This window comes from Pisolithus orientalis (assembly GCF_024613125.1).
Source record: "Pisolithus orientalis strain OTSU chromosome Unknown F5J12scaffold_10, whole genome shotgun sequence".
In the NCBI taxonomy this organism is placed as follows: Eukaryota; Fungi; Basidiomycota; class Agaricomycetes; order Boletales; family Pisolithaceae; genus Pisolithus; species Pisolithus orientalis.
In genome coordinates, this window is record NW_026260791.1 from 318,374 (window position 1) to 333,090 (window position 14,717).

The 14,717-nt window shown below is 45.4% G+C and overlaps 3 protein-coding genes across 3 annotated transcripts; 1 reads left to right on the forward strand and 2 right to left on the reverse strand.

Moving 5' to 3' along the window:
* On the reverse strand, positions 1-261 carry F5J12DRAFT_688904 (uncharacterized protein; the record flags this gene model as incomplete). The annotated part of the gene is made up of 1 exon (XM_051740357.1): positions 1-261. A coding segment is annotated over one exon (261 nt), but the record flags the coding sequence as incomplete, so codon positions are not given.
* Positions 262-447: 186 nt separating this feature from the next.
* F5J12DRAFT_781995 (uncharacterized protein) lies at positions 448-2,156 on the reverse strand (the record flags this gene model as incomplete). Its single annotated transcript, XM_051742651.1, has 7 exons — positions 448-648; positions 703-916; positions 1,024-1,037; positions 1,098-1,189; positions 1,326-1,710; positions 1,756-1,982; positions 2,045-2,156. 7 exons carry the CDS (start codon positions 2,154-2,156, stop codon positions 448-450), a joined length of 1,245 nt encoding a protein of 414 aa, XP_051601049.1.
* A 1,126-nt stretch (positions 2,157-3,282) lies between these two features.
* On the forward strand, positions 3,283-5,085 carry F5J12DRAFT_905039 (uncharacterized protein; the record flags this gene model as incomplete). Its single annotated transcript, XM_051748610.1, has 10 exons — positions 3,283-3,336; positions 3,400-3,471; positions 3,524-3,728; positions 3,779-3,796; positions 3,890-4,103; positions 4,177-4,356; positions 4,403-4,449; positions 4,540-4,634; positions 4,832-5,012; positions 5,054-5,085. The coding sequence occupies 10 exons, from the start codon at positions 3,283-3,285 to the stop codon at positions 5,083-5,085; spliced, it is 1,098 nt and encodes a 365-aa protein (XP_051601050.1).
* Between the last annotated feature and the right edge of the window lie 9,632 nt (positions 5,086-14,717).

Here is a 14,717-nt window from a genome sequence, read left to right on the forward strand (position 1 = left end):
CCTGGAGGGGATAACAAGGGTGTGAGCCATAGCAATGATCTCACTCATCCCAGTGTTATTGTGTTTAGAAATGGATGCATGATAGTCACAAGTGCTGGTGCCCCAATTCTGCTCAGAGAATGCCAGCACACTTGATGACTCCTTCCTGGACACTTTGTTGAGCTTGAGTGGAGTTTTTTCTGTTGCCCTCATACCATGGGTACTCATTTGATTGTCAACTTGCACCTCCCCCCTTTGGAATAGCTGAATGGCATGCTCAAGCTAAAGTAACAGTTAAAACTACAGATCAATGACCAATGAAGAGTTACATACTGCAGCAGTTCAAAGGGAAAGTGCCCCTCTGACAGCATGTTTCTTCATTGCATTGGTGCTCAGCCCTGGAATGTCAGGGCATCCAATACAAGGCTGAAGATGTGCATGCACAAAGAGTTGCAGAATGAAGTGTGATCAATAAGTGTGTGCTGGGTTTGTCATGTTGAGGTCTTGATATAGGAAGGAAAGTGGTCCATCTATGAGTTCATTGCAAGTTTGCCTGACAGTGGCAGCAGACCATGCATCATCATCTGGATCTGATGCAAGAAAATGAGCAATGAGTGCAATGGTGGTAGAGCTGAAGTTGCTGCACCACAGACCAAGTTGCCAAGTTGCCTGCCCAAAAAATGAGTCAAGCATCTAGTTTAAGTGTAAACAGAATAATCTTACCAGCATGAAAGTCAGTGTCCCTGGGCATACTGCATGAGAATCAAAATCTGAGACAAGGGAGGTCATGAGCTCCAGATCTGGGATTGCCCATGGATCAGGGAAGGGCCCAGCCCACATGAGGAGAGTGGGAAGCATTTGGTTCGACCATCTTCTATCCTCTTGCAGCTCTTCAGGCAAGTTTGCATTGAAAAAATGTATGTGCCCACAAGTCATGCTGTTGGTCCCCATTGAAAGTGGCTAGTCTGATGTGGAACTTGCTAAGGCCAACTCCCTCGATTCCTGAGTCATAGCTTTAGTTCCATGCTGGCTAATGTTACTAACCTTCGCTTTCTTTGCTGGCTTGTCAATTTTGATATTAGTCTGTGACTTGACTTTAAGTGAACCAGAGGACATACCATTGTAGTAACATGTGGCTCCTTTACAACCTTCATGCAAAAATTTACATCATGGAGGTCACAGAAAGAACCCCCATCATCCACATTCTCAACTTTAGACAAGGAGACATATTCAACATTGTCACAATCAGCATGCCTGTGGTTCAAGCTGGCCTGCACTGCATGGGAAATAAGATTTTTGACCTTGAGATTGCTCTTGACATCAGTGCTTGTGTTAGTAGCACACACCATAGCCTAGAAATAGTACCAGTGTGTGTGAGAGACTCATGGGCTTTTGTGATCCAAAGAAAAATACCTCAACAGGCTTCTGGTACCATGTAAACTTGGTGGAGACAGTAAGGGGGTCCCTGAAGTAATGTTCATCCTCATCATGGGCCACTGCAGGAATGTTGTTGCTGATCATATGGTGTTTGGTGCTTTCCTGTGGCATAGTGCACTCCTGATCATCCTCTGTGATGGAAATTTCTGAGCTGACACTGGTGGCTTTAGTTGTTAAGGATGGGACAGTGGAAGGGGGCAGGTTAGGAATCCCATTGGTTTGAACTTGGGAGCCCAATGTTACAGAATTGTGGGGGGTACCATTTCCAACAGGTGCACTGCCACTGGCCCAGCTCTTGATGCAACCAGCCAAAAGAGTCATATCATTCAGGGCACTAACATTCCAGGTAAGGTTCAGCCAAAATACAGTTGATTCAGTGAGCAGAAGGAGCATTGTGCAAGGGAAGAGCACAATGTACCAGGACTTTCCTGGGTTGGGCACATGTGCTGAAGTTGCCACATCATCACCCAGCAGCTCAGTTGTATTGTGTTGTCTTGGCAGCTTATTGCTTGAGCCCAAAAAATCATTGGCAGTCACATGGTGAGCTTCTACTTCTATATTTGCAACTGTTGAATGATTATCAGCATCCAGAACCAATGAATTATGAAATTTGCAACAGCACCCTCACCACAAGGCAAGTCAGATATATTTGTAGGTCTGCCTTGCCTGCCCTTCAGTTTTGGTTTTGGCTTCACAGGCTTTGCTTTGACAGTGTCTTGCATCGCCTGCTCTACCTCCATGGTCACCTCTATCTCTGAGATCTGGGTGCAGTGCTGTTGAACTGCAGTGGCACAGGCATCACTCAAGACCTTTGCACACAAGTTGTTGGCTTTCTTCTGGCTTGAAGTGTGTCATTTAACCTGCATGTCAAGAACTATTTGTCCTGGGTGTAGATTAGCCTTTTCTCTTCATGGACAATGACTTCTAGAAGAATTGTCAGCTGACATAGTACCTGTGATGCAAGGAGGGAGACAGAGACAGAGCAAGGTGAGTTTAAACTTCGCTTCTTTATGCAAAAAAGATCTCACAAACAATGTACCTAGTTTTCTGTACAAAGTCCCACTTACCTCAAGCTAATTCACCCATGCTGTCCCAGTGTGTTTCCTTACATTGAAAATGCCTGAACTACTGATGTTTAATGTGCTACAACACCCTTGTGCCAAACTGGGGTGCAACCATTGGTTTAGAAATCTCTCAGGTCTTACTCAACACATGTGCATGCATCATCCTAGTTTAGGCCCCAAGTTTTTCTGTCAGCACAGGGTTGCCTGACCATTTGGGACAAGACTATGATGGAATGGACCATGACACAGACATGTTTCCTCCAGCAACCAAGTATGACATTCCAACTCCCAGCCATCAAGAACTTGGTGATGTCAATGGTGATGGTGATGACTCTGACTGATTGGGCTGGGGATGTGAGAGTCTAGGGCTGGAGTTCATTGGTCCTGCAGGTAGGACTTATTGCAATTTTCATCCAGGTCTAAACTGCAATTTGCATATATGCTACAATAACTACTTCAACTAATACCTCATCCATAGCATGAAGATGTGATGCCAGTGGTCAATATCTGTGGGATGATGCACCACCACCACTGTCTGTGGAGAGGTCTTCTGATGACTGGTCCCCTTTCTGAAACTGGCTGGAATTCAAGCTCACAGATTTTCTCTTTAGGCAGGCCAAAATGCCCACCAAAAAATCAACATATCTGGGCTGCATCAATACTTGCCTTACATGGGAAACTGTTATTTGCTAACCAGAAAGACCTTTATCACATCATTGACAGCACATCCATTGGCAAGGTCAAGTGGGAGAGTTTTGTGGTGGAGTATGCTGACAATGGATGAGATGGACAAGACAGCAATATGGCTCCTTGGATGCTCAACAGTTATGATGTATGGTATCGAGATCCATGTAAAGTCATCCACAATATCCTTGCTCATGCTGACTTAATAGGTTGAATCAACTACATACCATACCAGGAGTATGATTCTACAAACAATCAAAGGCACTGGGAGGATTTCATGTCAGGAGCCTGGGTGTGGAACAAGGCAGTAAGTCATGCCCACTGCAGCTTGAAACTTGATGCTAACTTCACACTCCTAGGACAGAATCATTAGTGAGGATCCAATGATGGCTGGGGAAACACTAATTCCCATCATTCTCAGTAGTGACAAGACAACAGTATCAGTAGCAACTGGCCAGACTGACTATTACCCCTTGTATCTCTCCATTGGAAATGTTTGCAACACTGTTCATCATGCTCACTGCAGTGTGGTAGTCCTCATTGGGTTCCTGGCAATGCCAAAGAGTAAGATCCCATGTTCTATGAGTTCATATCACTGCTAACATACCATTTAGCCACTAGAGAACATGCTGGTTCCTCTGCTTTCTGAAATTTCAAAAGGCAGCTTTTCCACTCCTTGCTAACATGCATTCTTTGTTCACTTCAACCTGCCATGAGTGTCCCAGATATAATATTATGTGGTGACAAATACTATCAGTGCATCATATATGCACTAGTGGCTTATATAGCTGACTACAAGGAACAAGTTCTGTTGTCTTGTATCATATGGAATTGGTGCCTGAAGTGCCTCACACACCAGGAGAATCTGGATGATGATGGACTCTGTCATTGTCATGAGCATGCAAATGCTGTGATTGAAGAATTTGACTTTTGTAAACTGTGGGACACATGGGATTGTTGGCGACATAGTGGTAAGTGTAACCCCATGTTTTCTTGTGTTTTCTAATCAAAGACAGTTGTTTACAAATGATTTTCCATGTGCAGACATCTGCAGCATGCTTTCACCAGATATCCTCCACCAGCTTATCAAAGGTGTGTTCAAGGACCACCTGGTGGATTGGGTCAAGTGCTACCTAATCCACATTCATGGAAAGACACAGGCAGAAAAAGTCTTGGACAAGATTGACTGGTGGTACATGACCTCAATTAATATTTGTATCCACTTCATGGTGTTTCAGGATTGCAGCTGTTGCCCCATATACTGAGCTGTGGTGTTTCCCTCAAGGTTGACACTTCAAACAGTGGACTAATGACAATTCCAAGGGCGTTATGAAGGTGTGCTCATCTGTATTTCCTTTGTGTGATTATTGACCAGTCCTTCACAGGTTTACATCGCAGCAATTGAAGGTTATGTTCCACAATATGTCATCTTCACTTTTTGAGCCTTCCTGGAATTTTGTTACCTCATTTGTCAGAACATTACCACTCAACAGATGCTTGTTGAAATTGATGATGCACTCAGGTGCTTCCACCTTTATTGTGAAGTCTTCTGGAATGCTGGGGTAGTTGATACCTTCTCACTGCCCTGGCAACACACTATGAAGCATTACTACCACCTTATCTGTCAGTTTGGCACACCTAATGGCCTCTGCTCTTCAATTACAGAGTCCAAACATATTAAGGCCATCAAACAGCCTTATTGGCACACTAACCACTTTCAAGCTCTTGGACAGATGCTTTTGATCAACCAGAGGCTTGAAAAGCTCATTGCCATGCATGCCAACTTTAAAGAACATGGTATGTTAAATGAACTGTTGCTATCACATGCACTCAGGGCTCTTGGTACAAGTATTGATCCTATGATTTTCTCCTGTCTGACAGCAATTCAGGTCAACATTCCAATGATGCTGATGATCTGTGAAACCAAGTTGGGGAAAGCTGTGACATGGCTGATGAAATTGAAGAAAAAACAGGGAGTTATGAGGAGGAACTGGGCAATGCCATTGATGCTCCCAGGTCAGTTGAGGCCCATGTATCATTGGCTCATACTCATCATATGTCTCAACCTTCTACTCTGTACATACTTGGATGCTAACTGGTTTAAATATCTTAGAACATAAGTGCACAAGGACCATAGGTGCCCTAGCAGCTGAGCTCTGCCTGCCACAGCTTCCCAACATTCTGCACTGCTTCCTCTACTTGCCACTGTTTCCCACTGATGATCTGGATGACATCCCCCTCAATGAGTGCCCACCCTATGATGGTAGCATGCATGCCTACAACTCTGTGTGTTCCACTTTTTTTGCACCAAGTGATCTATGTGGCCTCTATGGCATGCACTATGAGTACATTCATTCCTGCCCCATGTGGAGGAATGAAGTCCCAAAGACCCAAAGAAGATGTTAAATGAGAATCCAGAGGCTATGGACGAAGATGAGGACCTCATCCCTGCCCCCCATATTCAAGCTATCTACAACTCCCTCATCCATGAGATTCCTAATCTCGTAGCCCACATTATAGTACTCGCCCATGCTCACATCGTCACTGAGGAAATTAAATGTGAAAAGAAAAAGGAGTTGAAGGACATGGCCACCACAACTGCTGGGGAATTTGTCCCTGATAAATCAAGCATTGCCAAGATGGTCACCACTCAGGTGAAAAGGCAGTTGAATGCGAAGGTGAGAGCATTGAGTTACACTCAGACAAGAAACTCACACTGATTAGGGTCCCAAACCTGGCAAGGGCGCCAAGGGAGGCAAGAAGAAGAAAGGTGCTTCTGGCGAGTCCAAAGCCAAGAAGAAGAAATCTTCAAAGAAAGATTCCAACAAGCAGTTGAAAGCCTCAGACTCCAAAAAGGCGAAGTCAAAGAAGTCCAAGAATGCCAAGCACTCCAAGGGCAAAGGCAAAGAGAAATCTTTGTAGACAACACCTTTGACTACCTGGAACATGTAAGTACTGGTGCTATTCGTTTTGAGAATCCAAGCACTTATCCTGACTGGCTGGTAGACATACTGCTGTTTGTAGCTGTCACAATCATTGTATGAACACTATTTCCTGTAGACTTATTAGAAAGTAGTCTACTTCTCCATCATGTACATATTGGACTGGATGTTCTGACAGACCTGGCAGATCTGCTGGTCTTATATACATTATCTTTTGGGTGGAAGTTCCTCCTTCCCACTTTCCCAAACACCAGTTTATTATACAATGCTTGGATGAATTTGAAAGAATGCCTGTGATGGCAATTCTATGACTTAGAAAATTCAATGAGTGACCCCAACCCTGTAAGAGATGTCTATGAACCAGACTACGATTTAAGGATGCAGGCTGCACCCTTTAACATTGAGGATAACAAAAACCCTATGCTTGAATGGTGTCTAAGGGAGGGAGACAGTTTTGTTGCACATCAGTGCCATGTCATAACCCCTAAGACTCAGTTGCCTGCCAAGCTTCCAATATCTATCGAAAACATCAAGCAATGGCTTTTATGCCATGAATTAATGGTCCTCCCTATGGACAAGAATCTAGGGTGTTCTGTAGTCTCAGTAAAATGGTTCGAAAGACAGACACTGGACTTACTTGAGAAGGAAAACTCGGGTTATGTTGAGCTTGATATCGACACATCCCTTGGAATGATAGAACGCAATATCAAAACACTTTATTGATTGAGAGACAAAATCACAAAGTGATTTCCCAAGTACAGACAACTCGGAAAGTTTCTCACCCAACACATACCACCTTGTAAAAGAGGCAACAAGTTTATCCCTCGTAACATTTGGTTGAGAATGGTAAAACTGCCACAATTCTATGGAATTCCCAAAGTCCATAAGAATCCAGTTAAAATGCGCCCTATTGCACCATGCCATTCAGACCTAAGAAACCTGATGTCGAAATTAGTCTCAAAAATCCTAAAGCCCTTCGTAGAGGCATCACCATACATTTGCCTGGGAACTAAACAGTTGGCCCAGGAATTTAGTATGACTACTCTACCAAGAAATGAAACCCTGTGGATCATCACTGGTGATATAGTTGCTTACTACCCGAACATTGATCTGGGTAGGGCAGTAGAAGGAATTTCATCACTGACTAACCCAACCTCTGAGGCCTGGCCCCTCCCTTACCCAGATGACTTGCTTGTCCCTAAGTTGGGAACCAAACTGTGGGAGGATATCCTGTGATTCGGTACCACTGGCCTCCAAGTCAAATTCCACAACTGTAGATATTTACAGGTAGCTGGAATAGCTATGGGTGTTGCCACATCCCCTGACGTAGCTAACCTATATGTGGCAAACTCTGATTTTATCTGTGGATGTAACTGGGATGTCTTGTTTCTTAGAAGATTCATAGATGACATCTTTATGATCATCCATGCTGACTCCACAGAAGATGCACTATACTTAGATACCCATACATGGTACCTTAGAGGTTGTGAAGTAGACTGGGCCCTGGCTGCTTGGCATTGCATTTTCCTTGATATGCAAGTCTGGTTGAATGACAAAAACCAGATCCAATGGAAACCATACTGCAAGCCTAATAACCACCTTGAATGAATCCCCTGGGACTCCAGCCACCCCCTTGATGTTAAACGAGGCACTTTCATCAGGGAATTGTCCTGCCTTGCCATGTTGTCCAGTAACATAGAGTACTACTTGGATGTGGTCACCTTCCTGACCAACCTATACATTAGTAGAGTGTACCCAGCGAGGGTGGTAAAAACTTGGGTAAAGAAAAACTGTACTGAATGCTGGAATAAGTGCTTTGCTATAAAGGGAGATCCCAAACCAGTGATCGCTCTGAAAACTGAGTTTAACCCAATGTGGGATGAGTTCAATATACATGACCTTAAAGGTTGAATAATGTTCCCAATACAAAACATACGTGATTTTTGGGTAAGTGGTGACTTGGCATCATGTGACACACCACTGCAACTCCTGACTCACCTACCTATTCTGTTTGAATGGCCTCCATTGGCAGATCTCCTTTTTAAGACCCCTGATCAGGTCCTGATCTACTGATGTGCCTTCTTTCTAGATGCAGATGGCCTCGAGGAAAGAGATGCCTGGTTGTTTGATCTAGGCACAGCATTATCATTATTTGATGAAGCCAAGTGGGTCATCTCTGGAAAGCAAACACACAATCTAGGCGATCTTGCCATGGTCCAGAACAAGGAATGATTAAACCTTATCTCTAGAATTTATAATCCTATGCTGTCAGCACAGGATATGCTAGAAGAACATGATAGGGTTCGTCTCCTTCAAATTGAAAATCATACATGTGCTATGTGTGAGGTGGAGCTGATCCTGGAGGAACATGGCTTGAAATCTATGTTGGCCTTTGATGGCCCAATAATAGATCTAGGGTTCATAGTCGCCGATCAGGAAACATGTGATGTCCTGCAGGAATGGAGATATTCCTGGATAACCACAGCAGAACCCTGAGGGAATGATCCAGTTTCACCAACCATTTCAAAATCAAACCCTATTTTTGACAACCCATGGGAGTCACAGGGACAGTATCATAGGCTATGTATGCACCTTTAATCCTATTGGATGATAACCAACTGCCTTCTCATGTGTGACAGTCTAAACCTATAGAGTGGTGACATCATCTATGACACAATCATGGATAAGCGATGAGCCTGCCCTAAAGTCATTGGGCTGTTTATAAGGCTTGGATAGTCCACCAATGAGCTGCAGTGTAGCGAAATTCCTCAGTGCTCAGGTTGAGCACGAAAAATTTGGGCTTTCCACTCTGCAGTAATGTTTTTTGTTTTACCCCTTCTGGCATTGCTGATGTGTTGGTTAACCTGTCCCAAACCCATCCTGCTGAGCAGTTGGCTTCTGTGCATGACAACTACAATGCAATGATGCACTCACTGACACTGTCTAATGCAAGCCACCACACTGTCAATTTTCCACCCTATGCTGCCCCCATCATTGATCTACATCATCCTCCAACAGTCCTTCACCTGCTTCATCCAGAGTGTCAGTCCCACAATGGAGGAAACAGACAGTAAGCACACTCAAGTCAAGAGTGTGAAGCAAGGTAGCAGTTCATCTTCTGGACAACACACCCCTGTTCCATCTTGCTCATCTTGCTCCTTCTGCATGCCACCCATGTCACACTCACCTGATTCTCATCCACATAACAAGAGCCCCTCAAAGACTTCCAAGACAAGGGTTCTCTTTTGATGGATGCATGTATTTTGACTGTGGTGGGTGCAGGTAAAGACTCAGTGAGTGAGTGCTTGCCAACAGTACTCAAAAAGTGTTAGAATGACTGTGTGGCCAACCATCTGGGACACAAACTTGAGAAGCAGTTAGGCATTAGGTAGTATATATAACTTGAGTACCAAATGAACAGAGACCCCTGTATATACTGTATGGTGTATGGTGCAGAATAATACTTTCTTTACTAGCTTGACTTTTGAACTTTTGAGAAATACTATGTTGACTATTTTAACTATTTTGACTAATCTAAACTTTGTCTGTATTGAGTGTGACCAGAAATAGCCATAATAGTTGAAATAGACAAATAATTCCATAAAAAGCACAGATAGTATTTGGTTAATTTCCTGATGTAGTAGAACTAGCAATAACTGGTGACTGAGATGCAATCTTCAGGGTTCATTGCCCAGTCAGCATCACTGAAGCTGTGCAGAAGGGGACTACAGGTGCATTCCCCATAGTGGAGGTGATAGTTGAGTATTCCTGCAAGGTAGCAAAGGACACACCTTGTGGCAGCAAGCAGATGGGTACTCAGACAGGACAGATACTGTGAAAGACATTAGGGAGATATTGGGTCAGGTGCAGATGGAAAGGTACAACAGCTCGCCTATGAGCTTCAGGTAGAGGAATAGATCACTGGGTTATCACCATCTGCATCAGTGAGAAATGGATGAGTGGGGTCCATTGGGAGATGCACTGGATGGCAGTCCATGAGGTCATACTCCTGCAGGAGATGAGTGATATACTCTCCTTGGTGAAGCCAGAGCTCCCAGGTATGATGATTGCATGAGGCACTTGGTGACAGCCCCATGTCTGAAATACCAAACTGGAGATGCAGGCAGTGCTTGACCTCAGCAAGGAAGTGCTCATTGTTGCTACCCCCTAGGCTGTCATCTATGTGCCAAGCCACCATGCACAGGATCTCAGACTGGCAGAAAACAAACACTGCATGGTCTACCTCACTGTGACAGAACCCCTGGCTTTCAAGCTTGGCATGGACTGTCTTGTAGAAGTAATAGGCAGCCTGCTTGATCCATAGAGGGCTGAGTGCAGAAGTCCAACCAACTCCTCACTGTTCTGCCCATACTCTTCATATCCAGGTGGCTGTTTGATGTACACATTTTCCTTAACCTTTCCATGGAGGAATGCCCACTGATGTCTAATGAATGCAGTGCCCAGTCCTCTCTGGCTGCAACAGCTGCTATGAGCCAGATGGAGCTTTGCCTCACAACAGGTGCAAACATTTGTCCAAAGTCCCTACCAGGGACCTGAATGAACCCTTTTGCCATGAAATGCACCTTCTCGACTGGGCCACCCTTGCTGTTGCCTTCTTTATATTCCAGAACCAAATGGCTTCCCATGGCATGAGATCCTGGAGGGAGAGGAATGAGACTATAGACATTCATTGTCTTCAGATGTGCTATCTCTTTATCCATAGCCATGTGCCACCTGATCATAGGTGGTGGGGGGAATCGAGAGATCATAGGAAGGGTCAGCTGGATCATGATGTGTACTGCTCCATATTGCAAGGTGAGCATGCTCTGAGACAACCAAGTCAATGATGGCAGAATAGAGTGGACCAACTGAGGCATCAGGAGGTGAGTCAGAGTCTGACAGTTCTGTGAGAGGGGATAGCAGGCCATCTAAACATGGGTCAAGAGTGGATGGAGTAGTGATAGCAATGGGAGAAACAGGTTGAGCTCACCATACAGCCAGACACTCTCGTGCATCCTGAAGGGGCTCTGTGAATGCTCTTCCTGCCTCTGTTTGTACCCTGACCCTAGCAGACCAATGTGCCACCAGTTGAGGTCATGGAAGAGATGTCAAGGTGGGGATGGAGGATGATGGTGAGGGACTCAGGGATCATGAATCACTGTCTGAATCTGAACTGTTGGTAGTCATAGGTAATGGTAGATCAGTTGACCCAGTCATGGTAGGCAACATAGCAACATTTTCACAAAAGATGATGTCCCTGGCGTTAAAAACTGTTTGGTGGTCTCATTGCATACCCTGTATGCCTTAACACTGGGTGGATAGCCCATGAACATCACCAATCTGGACTTGGGTCCTAGTTTCCATTGAAGCTCCAGAGGGACATGAGTGAAGGCTCGGCAGCCCCAAATCCTCAGATGGCCAAGATATGGATGCATGCCATGTAACATTTCATAGGGTGTGACCCTGTGTGATTATGCAGATAGGAAGCAGTAAGCATGGCCAGGACATGTCCCTCCAGTGTACTGATGACCCATTCAGCAACACTGTTTTGCTGGTGCATATATGGAGTGGAAAGACAGTGAGTGATCCCCTGCAAGTCTAGGGACTGTATGAAGGCACTGCTAAGGAACTCCCCTCCATTATCAGACTGTAGTGCCTTGACCCTGGCTTTGTGTTGCCTCTCCCTGTCATATCCATGACTCTCAGACTCAATCCCAGTCCAGTCCAGACCCCTAGCCCCTAACTCCAGTCAAGTCTGGTCCTAGTCCAGCCTAGAGAACCTAACTCTGGCCTAGAAAACACAACTCCAGTCCTAGATAACCCAACTCCAGCCTAAATAACTCAAGCCTGGTATTTTACCCCTATCTCCGGTCCATTCCAGCCTCCCAGCCCTGTGCTGCTCCACCCCAGTCCTCCCAGGTCCATGTCCAGGTCACCCAGACATAACTCCAGTCTGTTTTCCTTTATTTGCACTATATTTGGTCTGGTCCTTTTGTCTGACTCTGCTTACTGTACAAATCCTGTGTCTGACTCCAGTCATGCTGGTCACCTGGACTTTGGCTATAAGTCTCAGCACAGCCACTGTGGCTATCCTTACCTTGCTAATCATCTCACTAAATGCATTTGGTTGAGGGTTTAAATGGTGAGCAAGCATGCTTCCCAATGATACAAGACTCACAAACTGACTCTGGACCAGGGAAGTCTACGCTGATGCCCTCAGCTATAGAGGAGAGCTGTTTTGTGGCCCTCCCTCCAACATGACCTATCCATGCATGCCACAGGTTAAAGGTTACTGGTACCCAAGCAAAGGCACTGAGGATGGGAGTCATGGTGAGTGGCAATGGCACATCAAAGTGGACAAACTGAAGGTCTAGGAAGCAGAGGTTGTTCAACTGCAGGGGCACACTGCACAAGGGATGCCCACAATGGGACAGCTTGCAACAAGCAGGATCACCCTGAAAGTTGCAGCCCCATCCCTGACAAAGCATCCACCCCACAGAAACAAGATGTACTCAATACCTGTTGTTCCCAATGCTCAGAAATGCAAGACACTTGCCATATCCAGCAGTAGGTAGGCATCCAAGATTTGCAGTTTGGACAGTCACAGTAGAATCTGCAACATAGGTGTGGAAGAAGGTGCAGTCATGGACAAGGGTGTGGGAGGTGCCTGAGTTGAGGAGGCTAGAAGCAGATAACATGCCAAGGCATGCCTGTAGGGCAGGAGAGGGGTATGCCATGTCATCACTGTCAATGAGTTCAGTGATAACCACACAGGTGATGTCTCCAGGGTGAGCATCCCAGAGGGAAGAGAGGCTGACTGCAGCAGCAGCTATGGGAGTGGTCTGAGCAGGTTGAACAGTTGGCTGAGTAGTGGGTGAGGGTGTAGAAACTGCTGCTGCCACTGTGGCAGGTTTGGTAGAGTCCTTACTGTTGCCTTTAACTTTTTGCCATGCAGGTCACTGACCAGCCATTCCACCTCCAGGCTTGAAACAATGTGCCCAATCATGATTGCTGGCCCCACACATGAGACTGTCTCCAAGAGGTGTGTCACAGTAAGTGCCAGAAGGATTATTGCACATCTTGCGAAGACCTGTGGCTGGGTTTACATTGGGTGGACCAACTGAAGGTGAGGCCATTGCTGCATTGACATACTTGGACCCAACTGATGATAAGGAGAGTTGCTGGACAAGACAGTGTGCTTCTGCTGCAATCTTGACAGACACACTCTCAAATGTAGTTGAGCCTGTGGACAGCACAGCAGAGACAGAAGAACCTGCTTGGGAAGCAGAAGTTATGGATGCTGCAGGAGTGGGGGTTGTAGTCAAGCAAGAGGTCCATAGGAAGAGGTGAAGAGATGGCCAGGTGCTGGTGTCTGGGAGACCTTCTATAAGGTGAAAAATGGCCTCCTCATCAGAGTAGGATGCCCCCATGTGAATGAGGTCCTGCTGGGCAGCTGAATGTTCTGACAGGTAATGGGCTGCATCACCAGCATCCTTCATTCACAGGTGCAGAATCTTTGCACAAACAAGATGATGGGAGCCAACATCAATGTGGTCAAAATTGTCATGAAGAGCCTTCCAGATGTCATGAGCAGTAGTAGATCACTCTTGGGGGATGAAACATTGGACAGCTGGTGATAAACAATGGCACAGAATGTCCTTAGCTACAGCATCATCTTTGGACCACCTGAGAATGGCCTTTTTCTCAGCATCAGTGATTTTGGTTGGGTTTGCAGACTGTGGTTGCTCAGAAGTGCACTCAATAGGGTCCAAAGGGTCCATGCCATCGCTGACATGGCTATATGCGCCCTCACAATCTAAAGCCAGGAGTATCTGAGTTTTCCAGGCAAAGAAAGTTGAGGCATCAGTGAGCTCAGGCATATGATTGAGTTTGCCCATAATGAGCACTGGGGATATCACAAATATGCAGTAAAGGCAGGTATATGCAGTATATGCACTGTGTATGTGGAATGTACAATCATGTCATTCTCAGTTGGTTTGAAGAGGGCTCATAACCTGTAGAAAGACTGATTGGACATGCTCAGCATTGTAGACATAACAACTAGGATTAACTCTACCTGATCAGACATGCTATGAGAATGAGTATGTTGATGGGTCCTCAGGGGCTATCATACTCACCTCAGTGTTGTAGACATAATGACTGAGGTGCAAAGCAAAGCAAACAAACCTACAAGTACAGATGCATGCCAACAGGACAATGGTTGATATGATGATGGTGGAGATAATGAATCCATGCACATTCAGATTTAACAGGTGGCTTTGCATATCATAGCTGTACAAGCTTGGAGGGGGAAAGGTGTGATACTGGTAGCTGTATGATACATGTGAGGATGTCATGACCATGTCCAGACCACTCTAGACCAGCTCTACCCCAGTCTCAACTGGTCTCACCCAACCCTTTCCCCAGTCCTGGCCTTTACCCTTAGACCCAGAAACATTAGCTTGTGAGGCACTGCAAGGCAGTGTCCAATCAAGTTGTCCACCCAGTTAGTACTGGGCTGGTGTAACACCCAGCCCAGCCACAAGTCCTGCCCCAGTTCCTGGTAAATCCTTTGTTCATAGTTTTGCTTGATAATATTCTTTGTTACATT